Below are 19,439 nucleotides of genomic sequence, written 5' to 3'. Positions count from 1 at the left end.
GTGGTACAGACCAGTATTTCAACCTTTCCCACTTAAGAGCAAAGGATTTTTATTTAATGAAATATGACTTAAAGATTCAATATATGAAACAGTTGCTTCAAGTGAATGTGAACCATCTGGAACCTGAAGCCCCATCCAAGCCAGTTTCCCTCCTACCCTCCAAGGATATTCAGGAATCCTTTGGCCCCATTCAGACATTGACTTTCCTGCAGACAGAACTCGGGGCAAGTAGCCTACAGGGGTCTCTCCTAGAACCCAAATTCTGCAGCAGGATCCATTCCATCAAGATGCTAGAGAGGCAATAAATGCAAATATTCATATACATACAAAGAAAATCAGGAAGAAGTTAAATTTCTGCCTCCTTACCCAAGTGCCTACATGGAAAAACTGAGAAAAGTAAGCATTTGATGTCCTACTGCAAAAAGGACAAAGGGTCAATGTTAAATCCTTTATTAAAGAAAGATCTATGTACACACCCAGGAACAACATAGCACTTGATAACCCTACTGATGGCAGAGGCTGCTGCTGCTGGGAGGGAGGCTCTTTCCAGGATGAGGATGTCCAATAGGAGGGCAGTTCCAGGTCAGCCTTTTTAGATCACTCTGATTTTCATCCCTTATGTAGCTCCCTTAGGTCATGTAGTAATGAATCTGACAATCTAACCTGGCTTTGAGGTTCCTCAGCCTTGGCAGCCAGATAACAAAACAGCAAGGCTCAGATGTACGAGAGAATTTTTGGCCTCCATCAATCTTCTTTCTACCCTGGACTTCCTCCCAAGTACTCTCTGTAATCAGGCATCTGGGCATCCAGACCATATTCGACAGCAGTGGAACAGACCAAGCCACTGTGATTGGCTTTTGGGAAGGGTTGACCTCTAATAGGTCCAGAAACTAGACTTGAGGATGGTAGCCTGCCCCAGGAAATAGAACAATTGGTCTGGGGTCAACTTTATGGAGATGAATGACAAGTACAGAGAGGATGAGACAGCACCAGAGGGATATAATAGCCACTAGCCATTAGAACATCTGACACTTAGTCCCAAGCCCTGAGTTTGAGCCCTTTATCTTGAGTTATTGGGAGCCTTGGCCTCATCAGTTTAACTTCTCTCACCATCAGCCTCTTCATTTGTAAAATGGGGTAACAGAGTTACTTAAAGTAAAAATACCCATATGTCTGATACATAGGTGTTTAAAACTGTCTCTTTCTTTCTTTCTTTCTTCCTTTTCTTTCTTTCTTTCTTAGATGGAGTCTCACTCTATTGCCTAGGCTGGGGTGCAGTGGCGCAATCTCGGCTCACTGCAACTTCTGCCACCCAGACTCAAGTGATTTTCCTGCCTCAGCCTCCTGAGTAGCTGGGATTATAGGTTCCCACCACTACACCCGGCTAATTTTTGTATTTTTAGTAGAGATGGGGTTTTGCCATGTTGGCCAAACTGGTCTTGAACTCCTGACCTCAGGTGATCTGCCCGCCTCCGCCTCCCAAAGTGCTGTGATTACAGGTGTGAGCCACTGCGCCTGGCCCCAAAACTATCACTTTCCTTTCTTCCTTCCTTTTAAATTTCTCACCTGTAAAACGGAAATGCCCAAGCTCATTTCACATGGCTGTTTGAATGACTTAAAAACAGGAAGTATTTCAAAGTGTTTAACAAAACTCTGAAACTGCCTCTGCCTGTTTTGAGGCAAGAGGGCCAGTCTCAAATATAACAAGGGCAAAACTAGAAAAACCAACACTTAACCCTCCACATAATTAAAATTGCATTGATGAGTATAAAACAGGACCTAAATAAATGGAGAGAGTTGAATTGTTTGTAGGTAAGATTCCATTTTATAAGATGTCAAACCTCTCCCTCTAATATATATATCTAATGTAATTTCAATCAGTCTCAGCTGTTTTTGTATTTGTTTTTCCTCTAACTCGATGAATTAAAATTCAATTCAAACAGAAAAATTAAGGTGCAAGCATGGCCAATAAATCTTTGAAATTATTAGAAAGAAAAATAATAACAGGGACTGACTACTACAGTAATTAAGAGTCACTGGCACAGGCCTTAAAAGAAAAACAATAAAAATAATATCATTCATTGAGTACTTACAATGGGGTCAGACCCTGAAACATCGTGGTTTACTTCTCACAATGACTCTATAATGTAGAATAGCTACTATTATTCCCATTTCAAATGTGGGGAACCCAAGTGGGCAAGTATCCTAATCAAACTCACATAGCTAATAAATTACTAGAGGGTTCCTAGAGAAGAAGACAGAAACAAACCCACATATGTGTGAGAACTTAGCATCTAAAGAAAAGGGCATTTCAAATCAGAAAGGAAAAACTGGATTATTAAGTAAATAGTAATGGGACAGCTGAATAAGCAATGTGGAAAATAAGATAGATTATTGCTTCACATAATATATAAAAATAAATTCCAAATGGTTTAATATTCTAAATATTTTAACACAACTATAAAGTTACCAAAAGGAAAAACGGAAGCGTATTTTTATTATTTAGGTAAGGAGAAGAACTTCCTAAGCATTATATAAAACTCAGAACCATAAAGGAGAACACGGACATAAAACTCGTTCACTTCTAAATGGTTTAAAAAAAAAAGTTTAAAAAGTTAAAAGAAAAAATGTTTAAATAGAGAAAAATGTTTTTCAATATGTCTATGATTTATGATCAATATTCATTACATATAAGCAGCTCCTATCACTGAATAAATAAAAGATAACCCATTCAGCAAATAAGCAAAATATGATTGCTTTGCCTACTAGATTTGTCTCCACAACTAGACTGTAACCTCCTCAAAGGCAGAGTCAGTTTCTTACATCTATATCTCTGTGACCCACCGGGTCTGGCATAGTGCTGAGCCTACAGTAGGTAATCAATATGTACGTGACCAGCAGCTTCTCCTTGCTGGCTCAGCAGAAATGCTGTCAGATGCCTTTCCCCGGGCTTCTCTGACTGGGAAGCTGATCCAGAGCTCCCAGATTCCAAGCCGCCAGCCACACCACAAACTGTGGAGTCACACTCTGGGGAGTGTTGTCCAGAGGATGTACTGACTGCTTTTATTCAGGGTTAATACTTCTTGATTTTCTTGTTTGAAAAATTGAAAAATTGAGTAGCACAGGAGTGAACACATGATTATTTACTGAATGACTTCATTAATGACAACTGTCATTGATGTAAGAAAATCAGGCCAGGCGTAGTGGCTCATGCCTGTAATCTCAACCTGGGAGGTAGAGATGGGTGGATGGCTTGAGCTAAGGAGGTGAAGACCAGCCTGGCCAACATGGTGAAACCCCAACTCTACAAAAATACAAAAAAAAATTAGCTGAGCATGACGGTGTATGCATATAGTCCCAAGTACTTAGGTGGCTGAGATGGGAGGATGGCTGGAGCCTGGGATGCAGAGGTTGCAGTGAGCTGAGATCGTGCCACTGCACTCCAGCTTGGGTGACATAGGCAGACCCTGTCTCGAAAAAAAAAAGAAAAAAAAAGAAAGAAAAGAAAATCATACAGCATACTAAACATTAGGCAAGTAACAATACGAAATATATAGCACTCCAGAAATGCCAGGTTTTCCGAATGGCCAATAGATAGAAATTTTTCAAATAATCCATCCTTCAACATATGTAATGGTATCCCAAACACTCATTCCAAACCACATCATGAAGCCTTCTGCTAATGACTCTCAACTCCCCAAAAGATAAGACAAATATTAATGCTTATCAATAGAAGATCCTTTCTACAAAGTTGTCCTTGCAAACCCTAGAGAATGAGACTGGGAAAAAAAGAACTAAAACAATGTATTAAAAGCTTGTAAAAATGAGTGGGAAAATCCCTATAATTAAATAGGATATATAGGCAAAGAATCTGAACAATTAACACTTAAAAGGGTAATTTTAAATGGATAATAAATAGGAAAAAAAACACTTCGATCTCACTAGCATTAAAGAGCTCATTAAACAAAAATAATTGTGGGCAATTTGACAATTTAAAAGTTATACTATTCAATGCTGGTGAGGCATAATGAGTCAGACACTCACATTCTGTATAAGGACTTGGAAATGGGTTCAGTTCTTCTGGAAAGCTATTTGGCAAAATGTCTCAGAAACCTTAGTTCACATTCCTTGACACAGCAATTCTCAACTTCTAGGAAATATTTCATAATGTCAACAAAATATATTTGTATAACAATTTTTACCTCAGCATTGTTTTTAATAATGAAAATTGAGCCTCAAAAATATCTAATAATAGAGGAAACATTAATAAAATTCTAAATTATATTTATGAGGAATTTTAATAATGGGGATATTTTTGTGATAAAGACTAAATAAACATATGATTTTTAAATTGTATACAAGTCGAAATCTCCATTATGTAAAATGTACACAGACAAAAACAAAAAGGAAACACACCAAAAAGTTAATAGTATAATAGTACTTCTCTGAGTCTGTTGGGTGTTTTTTTCTTTATATTTTTTGCATGCATTCATCATGGTAAAAATGCATTAATTTAAAAATCAGATAAAAAATATGCTTCAAGATAGTGATATTTCACTTTTTAAAATCTCAGCAAGAACTTTTCCCTCACAGAACTCTATGCTGCTTTAAAATGCTGAATGTTTTACTCTATTGAACAGCGAAGTTTGAAAGTAGAAGCAAACTCTACCTCCACAGATGTGAAAAGAAACATGAACCCTCCTTCCTCCCCTCCGCCCCATTTCCGTTCCCGGTGGACTCCTCTCCTCCTGTTCACTCCCTGGCTCTGATGCCCTCACTTTGCATCACAACATGTTGTTTCTCTCTTGTTTCTTGGTAAATATCAGGTTCCTTTCAAAATCACTCAGCAAACATTCACCGCCTCACTCCTCAATGTCAGCTCCCAGCCAGACACTAGCAAGTTTTACTTCAGGTTAAACGATGAGTTCCTGACTGGAACGTGGGGCTTCCTACTTCCTGGGCTCTGCATGGGGCTCTCAAACTAAGGGAGGAGCCCATCACTGGACACCACTGAAAAAGGCCCTGCGCTCCGTCTCCTCCATAGCCCCCTGGACACCTGTCAGTTTGAATGCCTCTTCCCCTGACCAGGCCACTATCATTTTGTTGTCAGAGGGATTCCTAACAGCCCCTCTACCTCCTGCTCACTAAGCTCTATTCCATCTCCATGCTCTAGCTGGAGCCATATTTCTTTTCATTTCTTTTTTAGAAGGATATTTCTGTTTCCCAGGCCAGATTCAAACTCCTGGACTCAAACAATCCTCCTCCCTCAGCCTCCGAGTAGCTGGGATTACAGGCGTGAGCCACCACCCCTCGGCTTAGAGCCATCTTTCTAAAATGAAATCTGATGACATACTTACCCTGCTTAAAATCCCTCAACGCCCCTCACCTCCACTGCCTTCTCCACCACTGATGCTTTTAAGACAGATTCTAAACTATTTAACTTGGCTATGTGACTGGCCCTTCCTAGTCTCTCCAACCTCATATTACTTCTCATGTATTTATATATTTATACACACACACACACACACACATTTTGGAGACAGAGTATTTCTCTCACCCAGGCTGAAGAGCAGTGGCACAATCTCAGCTCAATGCAACCTCTGCCTCTGGAGTTCGACAATTCTCCTGCCTCACCCTCCTGAGTAGCTGGGATTACAGGCACCCACCACCACACCCAGCTAATTTTTGTACTTTTAGTAGATGGGGGTTTCACCATGTTGGCCAGGCTGGTCTCGAACTCCTGACCTCAAGTGATCCACCCACCTCAGCCTCCCAAAGTGCCAGGATTAAAGGCAGGAGCCACTGCACCCGGCCCCTCATGTGTTTATATATTTATTTACTCCATGAGTTTGGGTGGAGCACTTTCTATGTGTCAGGCACTGGGCTGGGTGCAAGGGGTAGAGCTCTGAAAGAGACCCACCCTGTTAGCATGGAAGTCAGTCTTCACTACAACTGCTTTCTGTCCTTGCTATTCCGAGTGTGATCTGTGGACTAGCAGCATCGGCATCACCTGGAAGCAGAACCTCAGATCCTTTGCTAGACCCTCTGCATAGGAATACACATTTCCATTCACTGGTGAGTTCTTATGCATGTCAAAGTTTAAGAAGCATTGGTTTGTGTCTCTTGAACTCTCAATGCTCTCTCTCTGCTGCAGCCCTCTTCACATGCATTCAGCCTGGGATACTCTTGGCCCTTATCTTTGTCTAACTCCCCTCTATCCTTCCAGTTTCTGCATGGCACTTATGCCTGTTAGGAAGATTTCCTTCCCTGACCCCCTAAGTTGGAGTCGTGAGCCACCTACGTGGTGTCACCATCAAAGCACTTATGGCTCTGTTCCATGGATGCTGCCTGTTCCCCTACAGATGCTATAAGAGCAGATACTGTGTCTATCTCTTCATACTTGCATCCCTAGCAGCAAGCCTACTGTCTGCCATAGGGTAGTAGGTCAATAAAAACCTATTGGAAACACACACACACACAAACACACACACACACACACACACAGAGAGAGAGAGAGAGAGAGAAAGAGAGAGAGAGAGAATCCAGTGCAACTGTATAATTTTCAGGCTTAACAAATAAGTTCAAGTTTCTTAATTCCTCAAGAGAGGGTGGGATTTGGAGGTAGTGAGCAGGTCCTAGGAAGAAAACAACATTATCTGCATTATTTCCTTAGTTTCATTGTTCATGTTGTATGTACAAGTTTAGCCTTGTCCAGAGCCCCTGCTGGCCCACTAGACATCTTTGTGTGAATTAGAAAGAGAAACTCCTTCCTCAGCACAGATGCAATTCCAGACCATGGTCCATGGAGGACTCAGCAAGCATATCACAAGCTGGTTTCCACTTCCCCCTAAGCAGGGTATAGCCTGCACGACCTCATGTGGTAGCCCTGCCTTGTACCCACAATAAAACTGAGAATGGCCATGGAGCAAACACTGGAAACTAGTCCTGGCGCTACATGACCTCGGATGAGGAATTAACTTTCAGCTGTGCCTATTTCACAGCGCTTAGAGAATCCACATTTTAAAATACAGTCATGCCTCACACAAAGCTTATTTTCTAAAGGTAAAAGCTAGAGTAAAAATTGTATATGACCATAATTACTCTTGAAAATGCTTTAGTATCACCCATAAAGTAGAGCCTGATGCCCAGGTTGATATGCCACTTTGGAGACTCTCAATAAGCCTACCACAACCTTCAGGGAGGGAAGAAATGCTGATTCTTTGGTAGCCCATCATTTGATCTAGTTGGTTTACCTGGGTAGTTCATGTCTACCTACAGTACAGATCTTCAAATATCAGAATCAATCACTTTCAGCAGAGTAAGATACTCATAATACAGGATCTTCAGCCCCAGAGACAGCTAGGAAAAGACAGATTGCCCTCTCGCATCTCAAATTCAGTCTGGGGCATATGCTCACTGAAACCAATGGCAAGTGAATCCTTAGTGCTGCCAGCATGGAACTTTGGCACATTTTAACTTTTAACTTATTCCATTGGCTTATGACACATGTGCAGACCATGTCTTTCCCATAAGAAAGCCACGGCTGGTATGCTTCTGGTACGAACTGTTGCTTTGAGTCGTGTTCCCCCATAGTGGAAAGACTGGCATACAGCCCTTCACAGTCTTTCCCTTCGTTCCTCTCCTAGCTAATAGTGGGGTAGGAACTAGATCTGCTGGCAGAGGGAGTGAACTGGAGCAAGGCAACAACTCCAGTGTGAAAGCTTTGGTAACAACCCTCCTGGGCTTGTGGATGACCAGTGCTAATCTCTCAGACCAGTATCGGCACAGACCACCAAGCAAACAGTAATCTCAGTCACCTACTCCAATACCCCAGACCTGAAAAAAAAATCCTAGCCCCTCCCAGATAAAAACAACACATGCCCTTTACTTTCCAGGGCAAAACATATCACTCAAACCTGAATGCCACCAAATTAAACAGTTATCCTCATGTGCCATAAGGACCACCCCGGAATTGTTCAGTTGAATCAATTTCCTACCAGTCAATCCTACCTATGAAGAACAGGACTTCTTACAAAACTAGTGTTTTTAAAAAACAGAAACAAATCACTCTTAACACCCATGCAGGCTTGCTAGGCCCATATGCCCCACTTTCCATACTTCTAATACAGCTAATCTCCAATAGGAAACCTCCTAAGGGAAGAGCAAGTTTTCTTCTATATGGCTACTGTATGGCTTCTGTAGGGCTACTGACCTAAAACCTCATTAACATACTTTGTGGAAGTAATTGTAGCCAAAAACAAATACAAATTAACAATGCATTGTTGTTAATACTGGGGACAAACTTATTTAGAAACTCTTAATTAGGCATCCACTGTGTTACTTGTGCTAAGTGCTGTGGAAGACAGATACAAAGATGAACTGGGCAGAATTTCTGTCCCATCTTCTCCCTCCCTTGTTAAAAAGTCTACAAGTGCCTTAAGCCAGCAACTCACCATATGTAAACCAATAGGAAAAATCACCAACTCTTAGCAACAACAATACAGATGAAGAAGTCTTAATTAGTTAATGACAAGAACCTCATCAAATGTTCCTGTGAGAAACAGTGTAACTGATCAATCTATATCATTCATCCCAACATACACAATGGCTTCATGTAACAGCATTTAGCTGATGGGAGAGAAGAAAAACCAAGACAGCAACAGAGGAAGAGGAGATATTTTACTATTTCAAACACATAAAGGTATGGTTCAGAATGGTCTCAATACTCACTGTTCTTCTTGTACATCAAAATTTCAAAGGAATTCATCTCATAGTTCTCAAATGTTTGCCGCACTTTTTCAATCGTGTCTTTATCAGTCAGCTCCCCATACATAAAACTGCAAACAACCAAAGAACTCCAGTTAGATTAACAAGTATTCGTTATTCTACAAGCATATGTTAAATATCTGTTCTATATTCAGCACTGTGCTATGTACTGTGGAACACACACACACACAGAGACACACACACAGAGACACACACACACAATGAAAACATTCATTGACTCAAAATTTACTGATTCAACTGTGAACAAGACTTTTTCATTGCCTCCAAAAAACTAACAGTCTAATGAAAGACACACACCATAAAACAGTAGATCAGAAAACAGTGGATTAGAGAACAATGTGATCACTGCCACAATGGCAGCACACATAATGAATTACAGAACACACAGAATAGGCACAGTGCACTCCCTGGTTGATCAGAGAATGCTTCCCACAAGTAAAGACAAATTAGGTGTAAGGGGCAGGAAGGAGGGGAAATGGCTGAGAGAAAGAAGGAGAAAAACATTCCAAACAAAAGACAAGCAACTGCAAAGGCACAGAGGTGACAGATTAATTCCAGATCCTGATTATAGTTCATTTCAGTATGATTGAAATATAGACAATGAGAGAGAAATTTGCAACAGATAATATAGAGAAGTAAACAGAGGCAAGATCATGGAGGAGACCACGGCATTATAAGCCATGGGAAGTAATTTAATCTTTTTCTTGAAAGCAATGGGAGCACATGGGAGGGTTTTAAGCAAAGGAGAAACATAATCAGATTTCATTTTAGAAATACAACTCTGGGCGACTTCCTTGTAAAGATGGCTGAGTAAGTTTAGACCATAGATTTTTTCCTTTTCTAGTTCTCAGCAAAATTTATTTAAACGTACATGTAATTTATTAGAGAAAACCTCGGGATAGCAGAAGGTCTACTTACTAATACTAGTTCTCACCAGAAGCAAGAAAAATGCCAGGACTGTCTATTTTCCTGGGCCCCGCACTGAATCTGGTCTAAAAATCATGGTTTGTCCCTCTGGGAACAGGATAAACTTCCAATTAAGTAGAATGAATAATGGCACAGGAGACTAACAAAATGCCAGAGGAGGGAGAAAACAACATCTTCCAATGGGGCTGGAATGTCCAGTTCTCTGACAAAGGCTGCCCACGGGCCCAGCAAGCATTTCCCCTGCCCACCCAAGGCCTTCAGACTGCAATAACAAGAAAGAGCAGCAATGATCACTCCTCAAGTCTTAGGTAATGCACAAACTGCCATGGGTTCCTGAATGTTTCTGTAAAGTAAATATAATATAACCTTTTTTTATGACTTGAATCACAAAAACACAGAATTTCAGAGCTACAAAGAACCTCAGAGGTTATCAAGTGTAATTTCTGATCTAAAACTGAACCACCAAGTACCATGCTTAGCTTGATACCGGAACAGCCTTGGGCATACTACAGGCATCCAATTCTGGTAGCCAATAAGAAAAGAGTCCTAGCTGTTGACTTTGTGAATTCTGTATCACAGTTGTTATCTTATGTCCCTTCCCAGCCCTCTGAGGAATGTGATTATCTGTGGTTGTCCTTATGCACTCATGTAGTTCTCTGCTTTGGGGCTGTACTCTTTGTCTATAAGCCAGGAAATGGAAAATTGAGCTTGTTGAATTATCTCTAGAAAGAAGAATAGATCAAACTGAACTTGTTGAATTATCTCTAGAAAGAAGAATGGATCAAGACTAATTTAGCCCTGCCTGAGAATAAGAGGATTTTTCCTCTTTCTCTTTGTGAGTTAATTTTCTAGATAAGTGACCTCCATTTAAACGAATTGATGGTATATATGCTAGCAATTTCCTTAACAAGGTAAAAGAAATCCCTGTAAAGTTGAATCTTCCAAATAAATGAAGTGTCATAATCACACCTAGTCTTCACTCGTCTTATGCACTTTTTCAAGCTGTAGATTACCAGTAGTTGTAAGTTTCCGTTACCTGGATCTTAGATTGCAAATGCTTGCAATGTACAAAATAAATAAAAGAGACTCCCGAGCTATCAGGAACATAGCTAGCACAAAGGTATGTTTATTTATAGAGAAGGGATACCTTTGGGTAATTCAATAAGTTGCTAAAAACTGTGCATAAAAGAAAAGTTAGCTAAATTAGCAAGTTATTTTATCTGATTTCCTTAAAAGGTTTGATTATAGCCAATAAGGAAGGTAAAGAAAGGCTGTTCAAATCACACTAAAAGTGAAGCTACATCTCTCAAATTGTTCTGATTATATATGTGCAATACAGATAGAGATGTACATGCAGATAAATAGATCTATAAATACTTAAGAGGATAACAGCACACAAAGAATATAAGATAATTCTATTGCAGTAAGAACTATAATTTCTAAACCTTTGAACAGTTAGGTGGAAGAATCTTCAATTTTCCATTTATCAGTCCCCAAAATCTAAGATTTAAGAAAGTGGAAATATTTTCAAAACATTTGATACTTCCTTCTTATGAGCTCAGATATTTATTTTATTTTAGAAAAGTATTTTATTTTAAAATAATGTAAAGTGACATGGCTGACTTAGTAAGTAAAAATGCAACTTCTGAAAACAGAAGACTATGCTTGGTCAGACAGTTTTCTCCACTCTTCATAGATGAGTTTGTTTCTTGATTTGTCATGAATGATTCCACTTCATGCAAACACCACTGAAGACAGAAGACTCAAGAGGGCAGAGACTGAAAGGAGCCAAAAGGCTATGGTGGGCCAAGAACTTGCCAGGGCACAGCAGGGGAATGTGTGGCAGGATCCAGGCTACATGTTTGGCTCAACACCTGGAAGATGCTTTAAAAGAGCTTTTCTAACACCACGGCCTAAGGACACTGCTTGGTTAGAAACCCTGTAAAAATATACCAGCTGCACTGTTAGTGCAATTTGCTAAGAGTTCAGAGAGAGAGAGAAATGTAACAGCATGAATTAGAAGGCAACAAAATATTGGTTCTCTCATCTTTTTCTGAAGTAAAAAATTTTGGCCAAGGCCAGGCGTGGTGGCTCAAGCCTGTAATCCAGCACTTTGGGAGGCCGAGGCAGGCAGATCACCTAAGGTCAGGAGTTCGAGACCAGCCTAGCCAACATGGTGAAACCCTGTCTCTACTAAAAATACAAAAAAAAAAAAAAAATTAGCCAGGTGTGGTGGCACATGCCTGTAATCCTAGCTACTCAGGAGGCTGCATCAGTAGAATTGCTCGAACCCAGGAGGCAGAGGCTGCAGTGAGCCAAGATCACGCCACGGCACTCCAGTCTGGGCAACAAAGCAAGAAGCCATCTCAAAACAAAAAAGAATTTTGACTGAGGAAAAGCTCTATGAACAAGGCCCTTGTCTCCAACATTGTAGTTACTCTTCTAAAATGCTCATAAATTTGTAAAAATTGTTTTAATCATCTAAAATTTCATTTCACTGTATTTGAGCTTCTAACTTTCACATTTAACTTAACCTAAAATGTTGTAACTTTTGAGTTCACGTTTTATAGACAGAATGGTTTTCCTGAGTTCTTCTGAGTTTTCTCCCATCTTAGTGACTGCAAGTTTGTCAGTTGTGGGAACTATGTTTTACATCTGCTTTGATTTTCCCTGTACAGTACATGAACTGGACATGATATGGCAATAAATTTTCCTCTGAATACACACTGAATGAGGTAAAGGCAATTCCCAAATGCAGTAAGCCATTTTCTTTTTCCAAAAGATACCATAATAGATTGTTCACCAGAACAATCCCAAACATAAATACCTGCAGGTGCTGCTTTTTTGCATCACTTCTGCCCTGTGATAGCCAGACAGCTTGCAAAATCCATCATTGCTGTACACAATAGGCCAGTCCACTATCTGAGCATTCCCCAACACAAAATTAGTATCTGTTAAAAAAAAAAGGGGGGGAAGGGCACATGAGGCAACACATTAGTTGAGATTCAATGAGGACATAAATAATGTCAAGCAATCCAGATATTTCTGTTTCCCTCCAAAACATAGACTCTTGAACAGGAATGTGGCCCTGTAAGGAATATAAAACAACATTGTTTTAGAAGTGAATATTTTGAATGCAAGTGCTAACTTAGGTCACTGTACTCTAAGAAGAAGTTAGAAAAGAAAGCATACTTAACCAACCAACCAACAAATCCTGCAGAAATCCAGTGGATTCCCATGAGACATATTTAAGTCTCAGTTTTTCATCCCAGTGAAGGTATACCAATAATAGCAAGACAGAGGCCAAAAGTAATTCATTCTGAGCTTTGTCCAGCATCTTAGCCTTTTCAGTCTTTTGGCCAGAAGCTAAAAATTTGCCTTCTTGACCCTAACTAGGATTTGCCCAACCTAGGAGGGTATCTCAGGAAGGCACAGGAAGGAGGCTGAGCACTGCCTCATGGACACTCACAGCACCATGGAACCCTCCCCTTGGTAAGGAATAGTAACTAGACTCTCCTAATACTAGAGCTTTGTAGAGGCTGATCAAGATGCTCACACAACAGGACCTTCTTGCTAATTTTGAAATTCTTGCTGATTTTGAAATGCAGCCACAGAGCTGCATTTTGGGGCTCTGTCACAGAGCAGCAGCCTATCACACACTCATGACGCAGGGTTTAGGTAGGCTAGTTGTGTTTGGCCAGCTTAGTGTATTCTCACTACTTCCCACATTTTTGAAAATCAGTCGTCAATACTTTTTATACTCAGGAAATCAACTGTCCTTCCTTTCTTTTCAAGCATTTCAATTAAGCAAATAACATCCAGAACTTAAATGTAATCATTATTTTAGTTTGGCCCTTCCTTTCCACAGAAGACCCACCCAATTCCCCCACCCTCCAAAAAAAGAAAGAATACAAACACCCTTCTTTAGTTGTAAACTGGAGAGGGTATTGTATGTGTATGTGTGTGTGTGTGTGTATACACATACTACATAGAGTGAAATAATAGTGATATATCACCATTTAATCGAAAGCATTTACAGTTTTTTCACAATATGGATAACCATCCCTTCAGATAGGCTTCTCCACCCTCCTTAGATGAGTTTATTCTTGATTTGGCAGGCTTGGGAAAATGATTCCACTTCATGCAGACACCACTGAAGACAAAAGACTTGGAAGAAGACAGGGCCTGAGAGGAGATAAGGGTTGTGGTGAGCCAAGACCTTATAGAGGAGGGCGAGGGAGGAGGAATTACTAAATACGGCAATCTATTCTTGAGAATGCTTTGATATATTTAAAAGGAACAGAAAATACAACATTTATGATGTGAATCTATAAAGCTACTATTTTTATAAATATGCTTTTAATGAAAATCTACAACCAGTCCTTCCCTCCATCTGTCCCATATATACATAAATTGTTCTTGAGTGCCAACAGGTGCCAAGCACAATGCAAGACCCTGAGGGTCTCCAGATTGATAAGAAATGGTCCCTGCACTCAAGGAACTTAGCAAGACAAATAGATGTGTCCACAACTAACTAAAGAAACAGGTAAGAAAACAATGAACTCAGAGAGGTAAAGGGCTGCGTCTCAGAGGGGATAATATTTGAACTTGCTCTAGTCTAAAAGGATGAGTAAGATTTATTTAAACTTTTTGAATGCCTAATAGGTAACTGGCACAGATAATACAAAAACAATACATATAGAAATCAAAATATGATCACTGTCTTCATGAACTCAAGAGGGTGTGAGAGGAAGGGAACATTCCAGGCAGAGGATCCAGCATGGGCAAAGGCATGGCAGCACGGAACACAGTGCAGGCTAGGGTAGACAAAAGGCAGCCAGGAAGAGCGGCAGGATGAGTAACTGAAGACTAGGCTGGGAAGGGTCTGGAATGAATAAAGTCAGAGAGCTTTGATTTTATCCTAGGGGCAGAATAATCCTTCACATTGGTCTTCTCTCCCTGAATAAACTCACATTTCCTGAACTGAATAGCTTAGACTTAAAAGTAGTACAGTATTTACTAAATTACTCCCAAGTGTATATGAAGCCCAGTCGGTTTCACCATCTCTTTTGTTAACTCCTGAAACAGTAGTTAATTTCCCTCAAAACACCTAGCGCAGGAGGCAAAACTGAGTGTGCTTTATCATGGCTAGTGCTCCACTGAGATTATCTATGCGGAAAGGGGGAAGAATAGCCAGTTATAGACAATAAGTTGACCACATATATTTATTTTCTTTTGTATACCAGACCCCAGTAAAATAAAAGTAAACAAATTAAAAATGTAAAAATCCACAAAAATGAAAATTAGGTAAAAAAGAATGAACAAAAAAATAACTGGGGAAGAAGCAGCAATATTATAGGAAACAGAGAAGAACTTTAAAAAAAAAATCTAATTGGTATCCTTAGAGAGATTGAAGAAGTATTACATTCACAAAACAAAAACAGAATGCTATGAGGAAAAAAAAATAAGGGAACAAGAACTCTTATAAATTAAAAATGAATAGCAATTAAATATTCAACATGAATTTTAGAAGATAAAGTCTTACAGAAAGTAGTATAGAAAGAGAAAGAGACAAGAAACATGGAGAAGAAAAAAAAAAGACATAAGGATCAGTCCAAGAGGAAAAACATGCACCCTAAGAGGAATAGCAGAAAAAACAACATGAGAAAAGGCCAGAAGACATTCTTTTTAAAATTAAAACAATCAAATATGAGTGTATAATGAAGATATTTTCATATATGCAAAGATTAAGGGAAATTATTTACCACATATTCTTTCTTCGGCAGTTACTTGAGGATGTGTACCAGCAAGATGAGGGAATAAAGCAAAAAGGAGGACAACATGGAAATGAGGGAAAAACAGCTCCAAATGTAGAAAGCAAGGAAGAGAGCTAGTAGACAGTATTCAATACTAAACAATTCAGAGACTAGAAGTTCCAAAAGAGAATTATCTGGGGGTAAAGGAGGTCAGGATTTGATGATATTCTTGATCATTTAGAACAACATTGTCAATAAAGGTATGGCAGGAAAGGGAATTAGAAATATCAAAGAAAACAAAAACCAAAATCTCGTGGTCACATCATTGTAGGAATAAGGTAAGCACCTTATTAATTTCAAATTTTAAAACTAATACATAATAAAGGATGGAATATTTAATTATCATAAGTATCTGAATGTAATCTCATTGATTCTGACACTAAAAATACAGGTGATAAAAGTTTAGGGAGAGAGGCCGGGCGCGGTGGCTCACGCTTGTAATCCCAGCACTTTGGGAGGCCGAGGCGGGCGGATCACGAGGTCAGGAGATCGAGACCACGGTGAAACCCCGTCTCTACCAAAAATACAAAAAATTAGCCGGGCGTGGTGGCGGGCGCCTGTAGTCCCAGCTACTCGGAGAGGCTGAGGCAGGAGAATGGCGTGAACCCGGGAGGCGGAGCTTGCAGTGAGCCGAGACCGCGCCACTGCACTTCAGCCTGGGCGACAGAGCGAGACTCAGTCTCAAAAAAAAAGTTTAGGGAGAGAAAAGAGAACAATGATGAAGAGAATAAGAGATGGTGTGTACAGCTGATTAAAAAATGGTATAAATATTTTACTTAAAGTTGCAGAGATAGGAGAGTAATATAATTATATTAGGAGGAGGGGTAGGGAGTATGATTAAGTGAGCTAAAACCTCAACTAATTAACAGAAGTCAACAGATAATATCTAAAATGGATAAATCTATAAATAGCTGTAATAATGCATGTTATTTAGAGACATGGCAGAAACTATAAGAAGAAAGCTAAAATTAGAAGACACGGCCTCTGGTGAGTAGGATGGGAGGAGGGACAAGGCATAGAATGGTTATTTACATTACATTACAAGCTCTTCTGCTTGATTTTTGTAAACATGAACTTACTGACTTCGATAAAAATAACTACGTACTTAATTTTAATTAATTTAATCATAAAAGATTAATTTATTGATTAATTTTTTACTTACTGAAAAATGAGAGCAAGATCGATTTCAAGCTCCAGATATCACTGCAAGTGCTCACAAAAGTGTTCTGATAACCTTTTAAAGTTGTTCATCCTTTCGTAAGCATACCCTCAGTCCCTGGTGTGCATATTACACCCCCATCTAAGAAAAACCAAACCCACCACCTCTGCCCAGCGGTCCCACCGTCTGGGAAGTGAGGAGCGCCTCTGTCCGGCCCCGGACCCATCTAGGAAGTGAGGAGCACCTCTGCCTGGCTGCCCCAGGGTCTGGGAAGTGAGGAGCGCCTCTGCCCAGTTGCCGCACTGTCTAGGAAGTGAGGAGCGCCTCTGCCCGGCACCCCACCCAACTCCCCACTGTCTGGGAAGTGATGAGCGCTTCTGCCTGGCCCCAGCCCTTCGCCACCGTCTGGGAAGTGAGGAGCCCCTCTGCCTGGCCGCTGCCCACTGTCTGGGAAGTGAGAACGACCTCTCCCAGCCGCCACACCGCTGGGAAGTGAGGAGCGCCTCTGCCCGGCCCCCGCCCCGTCTGGGAAGTTGGAGCGCCTCTGCCCGGCCCCCGCCCCGTCTGGGTAGGAAGTTGGAGCGCCTCTGCCCGGCCACTGCACCGTCTGGGAAGTGAGGAGTGTCTCTGGCCTGCTGCCGCCCCGTCTGGGAAGTGAGGAGCCCCTAACCTGGCCACTGCACCGTCTAGGAAGTGAGATGCCCCTCTGCCTGGCCGCTGCACTGTCTGGGAAGTGAGGATCTCCTCTGTCTGGTCCCCCACCGCCCACCCTCCCCCACCACCTCCCACCCCACAGCCTCCCGGTCTGGGAAGTGAGGAGCGCCTCTGCCCGCCCCCCTCCACCCCACCCAGCCCCAGTCTGGGAAGTGCGGAGCGCCTCTGCTTGGTAGCCCCACCGTCTGGGAAGTGAGGTACCCCTCTGCCTGGCCGCTGCACTGTCTGGGAAGTGAGGAGCGCCTCTGCTCAGCCACCTCACCGTCTGGGAAGTTGGAGCGCCTCTGCCTGGCCACTGCACCGTCTGGGAAGTGAGGAGTGTCTCTGGCCTGCCTCCGCCCCGTCTGGGAAGTGAAGAGCCTCTAACCTGGCCGCTGCACTGTCTGGGAAGTGAGGAGCTACTCTGCCCGGTCCCCCACCGCCCACCCCCTCCCCCCCTCCCACGGGGCCCGGGTCTGGGAAGTGAGGAGTGCTTCTGCTTGGCCGCCCCACCGTCTGGGAAGCAAGGAGCTCCTCTGCCCCGCCGCTGTGCAACCCTCTAAGTATGAAGTGACAGCCTTGTGTGTGATCTTTCTGCCCTCCCCAAGTTTGCATTTTCGACATTAAGATTTACTTTTTATTAAATAAAAAAAAAAAACAAGCCCACTAGCATCTTCTCTGACTTTAGTAAGGGAAACAGAAAAATAGGAAGTGCAGTAGGAATAGAATCATCAGCCTATCACCCACTCAGAAGATTCTCACCATAGAATTTAAAATTCCAAAACAGTTTCCTCTCTCTGCTAATCCAAGCAAGCAATTCTAACTCTAGGGAGCAAGATTCCCTTGTCACTCCATGATAGAAGGTCTAGGAATTCCCTCTTTACCCACGGAGTTAGAGAGAATGGAAGAAAGATTTCTAGTCCCAGCCACAAAGCTGTTTGCCTCCAACAGTATAGAAATTCTTCCCCCATCCCGTCCCCATTCCTCCACGCACCTTCTCTTCTATTCTAAACCATAAATAATCGACCTGTAAATTACCTTCCAGAACACAATCTGTTTATAAGTTAGGGGCTACCCATACAAATACCATAACACCACATATATCATCAGGAATTAAGGGATTCCACATAAGTGAGATTTTAGGTATTAATAATAATGCATACCATTTATTGATAATTACTCTTTACCAGGTACTGTTTTAAGTACTTTACCGTATATCATGGTTTTTTTTCAACTTTTACATGAATCTTTGTGAAGTGATATTACTTTACTGAAGGAAGTCTCAGGGATTTCATCATTTTACTCATGAGGAACCTGAGTCTCTGAGGATGCACAATAACCATTTATACCAGGGTAAAGTTGAGATTTGAACCTAGGTCTATGTGACTTCAAAATTTATGCTTTTAATCATTATATTATATGGTCTCCTTATGCCATTAGGTGCTAAAATCAGACCATTTCTATGAATATTGTTATTGTAGTCATACATTGTTATTCTGCCTTCTGATATACAATGATGCCCTCTGGAAATTTTGATGTGAGTAGAAGCCATTGTCCCACTTCTAAATGCTTGGGTTCTCCTGTCTATCTTTTCAATGTTTTGTCTCTTCCTTGAAGACTACCATCTTTTACTTCTTAAAACTTAGTGTGCTGGCCAATTTCTATAACACTCCTGCTCCCATACAATAGAAGAGGAGAAGGAACAGGAGAGAAAAGGGTAAACTTTGTGCCTGGCTCCCCATTTGACACTCAGGGGTGAGGAAGAACACCACACTGGGTGACCCAAAGCAGCTGCACAGGAAAGTTGGCCATGTTAGCACTCCTGAGCCTCCCTCAGTTCCCACGGAGTCTGGAAAGAATCCAGAAGTCCCCAAATGCCCGTGGCTGCTGAAGTTGAATAAGCAAATGGTTATCACAGTGGAATGAGCTGACCTTATAGCCAAGGGCTGCATGTCAACCTACCCAATCCTAGGATCAACTGGGGTGGGTGGGGGTGTTTGGGGGAGGACAGTGAGTCAGGCAAATATCAGACATGAGTTGGAGGCCAGTAATAGCCT

General features: G+C 41.3%; 1 protein-coding gene across 2 annotated transcripts in view; it reads right to left on the bottom strand.

The window, feature by feature from the left end:
• Positions 1-19,439, bottom strand: part of KCNH1 (potassium voltage-gated channel subfamily H member 1) — a 461,331-nt gene that overhangs the window by 421,520 nt on the left and 20,372 nt on the right. For both annotated transcript variants that reach the window (XM_055233917.2, XM_055233918.2), the window contains exons 2-3: positions 12,542-12,665; positions 8,731-8,837 (exon numbers count right to left, since the gene is read on the bottom strand). In XM_055233917.2, coding sequence (XP_055089892.1) covers positions 8,731-8,837; positions 12,542-12,665 — 231 coding nt within the window. The remainder of the gene's footprint in view (positions 1-8,730; positions 8,838-12,541; positions 12,666-19,439) is intronic.

Source organism: Symphalangus syndactylus, chromosome 19 (genome assembly GCF_028878055.3).
Source record: "Symphalangus syndactylus isolate Jambi chromosome 19, NHGRI_mSymSyn1-v2.1_pri, whole genome shotgun sequence".
Lineage (NCBI taxonomy): Eukaryota > Metazoa > Chordata > Mammalia > Primates > Hylobatidae > Symphalangus > Symphalangus syndactylus.
The sequence above is the reverse complement of the archived record's forward strand: the minus strand, read 5'-3'. Positions and strand labels throughout refer to the sequence as shown.